General features: G+C 42.0%; 1 protein-coding gene across 1 annotated transcript; it reads right to left on the bottom strand.

The window, feature by feature from the left end:
* Positions 1-626: 626 nt before the first annotated feature.
* On the bottom strand, positions 627-1,286 carry LOC124642305 (the record flags this gene model as incomplete). The annotated part of the gene is made up of 2 exons (XM_047180669.1): positions 950-1,286; positions 627-678 (listed from the first exon to the last, which is right to left on the bottom strand). Coding segments are annotated over exons 1-2 (339 nt in total), but the record flags the coding sequence as incomplete, so codon positions are not given.
* Positions 1,287-3,300: the final 2,014 nt, after the last annotated feature.

Raw genomic sequence — 3,300 nt, 5'->3', positions numbered from 1 at the left:
ATTATTATTGACAATCCGATTCACGCAAAACGAGCTCACTGTATCCATAGGTCGAGCAGTTGTAGGCTTGGATTTTGATTTAATAGTTTCTATGATGGGATTCCAAGCAGGTGGTATGCACCAGCCATCTTCTCTATTGAAATTTGGATGTTTTTTAATTTCAATAGCCTCGCGAATCATCCTAGGTAGGAATCGGTTTTCTCTTGCAAGGACTTGTGGTTTATCAAATCTGATGTAATGCTGGGCCTTGTCTAGTGTGTGTTCACAAACTGCTGACTGTCTGGAACGGCGGTGTTTGACATCGGCGATGTGTTCTTTTACGCGGGTCCCTATGCTTCTTTTTGTTTGGCCTATGTAAGAGAGACCACAATCACATTCAAGCTTGTATACACCCGCATCTTGTAGAGGTATGTGACACTTGACAGGTGGTAAGAATTGACTGATCTTCTTCAGCGGCTTGAAGTAGGTTTTGATTGAAGCTCGCTTCAAGATGTAGCCAATCTTGTCTGTGACTCCTCTTATGTATGGAAGAACAGCAGGTAGACGCTCAACTGTGGCTGGTTTCACGCGGGTTCTGCGACGAGGGCGCGGTACTCGGAGCTTGTTGTCGTGCAGTACTTGCTTGACATGTTGAAGCTCAGCACCCAGGTGTTGTTCATCGCAGATCCCACGTGCTCTCTGAAACAATGATTTACCAACGGTAGATAACTGTGTTGGGTGGTGGTGGGACTCACCATGAAGGTATTTGTCTGTATGGGTTTTCTTCCGATACACAGTGTGACTCAAGGTGTTATTAGGGTTACGGATAACCAAAACATCTAAGAAAGCTAAGGAGTTGTTTGCCTCTGACTCCATAGTGAATTGAATTTTGGGGTTTATGGAGTTAAGATGATTTAAAAATGCTGTGACTTTGTCAGATGGTAGTATTGTGAAAGTATCATCTACGTACCGCTTGTAGAATTTGGGTGTTACGGGTGCAGATTGCAGGGCTCGCTCCTCAAAATCCTCCATGAAGATATCAGCAACAATGGGAGATACTGGGGAGCCCATTGCTACACCATCCACTTGCGTGTAGAAGTGATTATTCCACAGTAAATAGCCAGATGTTAGGCAATGTTTTAACAGTTCAGCATATTCAGTAGGCATGTTATTCTCTGCTAGTTTCTTAGACACAATCTTGATGCAGTCTTCAACAGGTAAGCATGTAAACAATGACTGAACATCAAAACTGACCATAGTTTCATTGTCAGCTAGTTGTAGGTGTTTTATTTCACTGACAAAATGGTACGAGTACAGAGTGTGTAGTAATGATATTAATATAACGCGATAAAATCCGTAAAAGTAGTTTTATTTAAATGTTTAATTTACCTTTTAGGAAAAACGTGATGGTTTATAACTTTATATTTTGTGTTATACCTACTTATTTTTACTACCGAAATATAGTACCCAATGCATCGAAAACTTCCGCGCTTTTTATGTCGGTCAAAAATATTCAACAGCGAAGTAATAAATAAAATAAAATGTAAAAAATGTTACTTACCCTGAAATTATCTCGAAAGTATTTCGAGTAAGTAATATAAATTTTTCGCGAACATTTTTTCCGAAGGTCTCCTCACGTCAGGTTGCAGGAAAAAATATATTTTTCCGCTTACATATTTAATTTGATTTTCTTAGAGAAGGGCGTTAGGTTACTTACTGATTCTGAGAAAAATATTATGTTGATTTTTTTTCGTGTCTGTTTTTTTGTGAGAGCAAAATACACCTAAATATATTATAGACACACGTTGTTTACAATGATAAATTGAGCTTTAATTTGCTTAATATCTACTTCGACAAATGTTGTTTCGTACTTAGAACTAAATATTTGACCAACACCGAAAATACCGTTCGTGTTTTACAGTTTTTTTTGTCAATCTACCTCATCGTTGAATTGAACGTACCTATATAAAATTCTAGGAATCTTACTAGTACCTATTATGAAAGAAACATCCAGCCATGTTTAACGTAGTGGCTTTCTAAGAAACATTACCTATTTTTTTGACAAAGTCGACTTGCCACAAACAAAATTGTCAAAATAAGAAGCGCCCAAATCTACTGAGTCCCTTTTCCCCCAATACAATTATTACGTACTTGGAATCTTCAAAAGTCCCCGAGTTGCTTTCAAATAAGCAAAAAATCTCAGCATTCCGTTACGTCACACATCAGATGGGTAATAAAGAGGATTTCTATGTGTATATGTTATGGACCAAGTGATAAATTGGGCAGTATACATAATGCCCGGTCATTATGAAAAATGCCCAATATGAGAGCGCAATTTGATAATAATTATTCAAATAATCAAATTGACCGGGCACTATACATATTGCCCGTGACCTTTTGGGCAAAGTAATACAAACATATTTAATTTCAATTTTTTTATTGTTATTGCCATTTAACTTAAAATAAACTAAATATTAAACCACTTAAATAATCAGCCTCATGATTTGGATTAATTATGAAGGACTTCTGCCTTTTTTCATCAAATGACCCCCCGCTGTGGGTTAGCAGCGGTGAGGGAGTGTCAGACTCTTACTGACTGACCGTCGTGTTCTGTCGTAGGCCTTTTATGTACCAGGGCCGCGGTCTTTCGAACAATCCCTCAGCCCCGGCAGACCTTGGCCCTGATGGGCCCCGCTGGGGTTGCTGACATCTCTTTGAGGAGCGCGTGGAACAACGCGCGCCACCGACACGGGTCTGTTGCCTAAAAATATACATGAGCGAGCCACCCGAACTCACCGCCCACAGACCCGCGCCTACGGTGGCCGGGAGTCATCTCGCGACACCCGGCGCCCGTGGTCTACCTGGTCCAGCGCGGCGGCCGGGATAAGAGGTGCGAACTCTCTGACGTTCCGCCTCCTCCTTCTCGAGCATGACCGCTTCGCAGAAGGAGGCGACGGCATCCCATTCCCTCTCGCCCCGGACCATGGCCTGAACCAGGGCCGGACGCGAGAGGTCGCCGCCGCCTAAAGCCTCGACTAGGACCCGGCGGTGCCCTTCCCACGCAGGGCACTCCTGGACTGTGTGGTCCACCGTGTCCTCGGGGCTGTCCACACAGTGTTGACTCCCGGGCGCCTCCTCACAAGGACTTCTGCCTTAAAAATCCTCAATTTTTTGCATATAAATGTTAAGGAAAGTCATATTAAAAATATAACATAAAATAAAATTAAGAATGGCTGTCTCTGATTGGTCAAAGCGTGTCACACCATGCGTACTTCCCTCCCCGCCCTCGCACCGCGTAATATATAGCTTTATTATCAAATT

This window comes from Helicoverpa zea, chromosome 24 (genome assembly GCF_022581195.2).
Source record: "Helicoverpa zea isolate HzStark_Cry1AcR chromosome 24, ilHelZeax1.1, whole genome shotgun sequence".
Classification (NCBI taxonomy): domain Eukaryota; kingdom Metazoa; phylum Arthropoda; class Insecta; order Lepidoptera; family Noctuidae; genus Helicoverpa; species Helicoverpa zea.
This window is presented reverse-complemented; position numbering and strand designations above follow the sequence as displayed.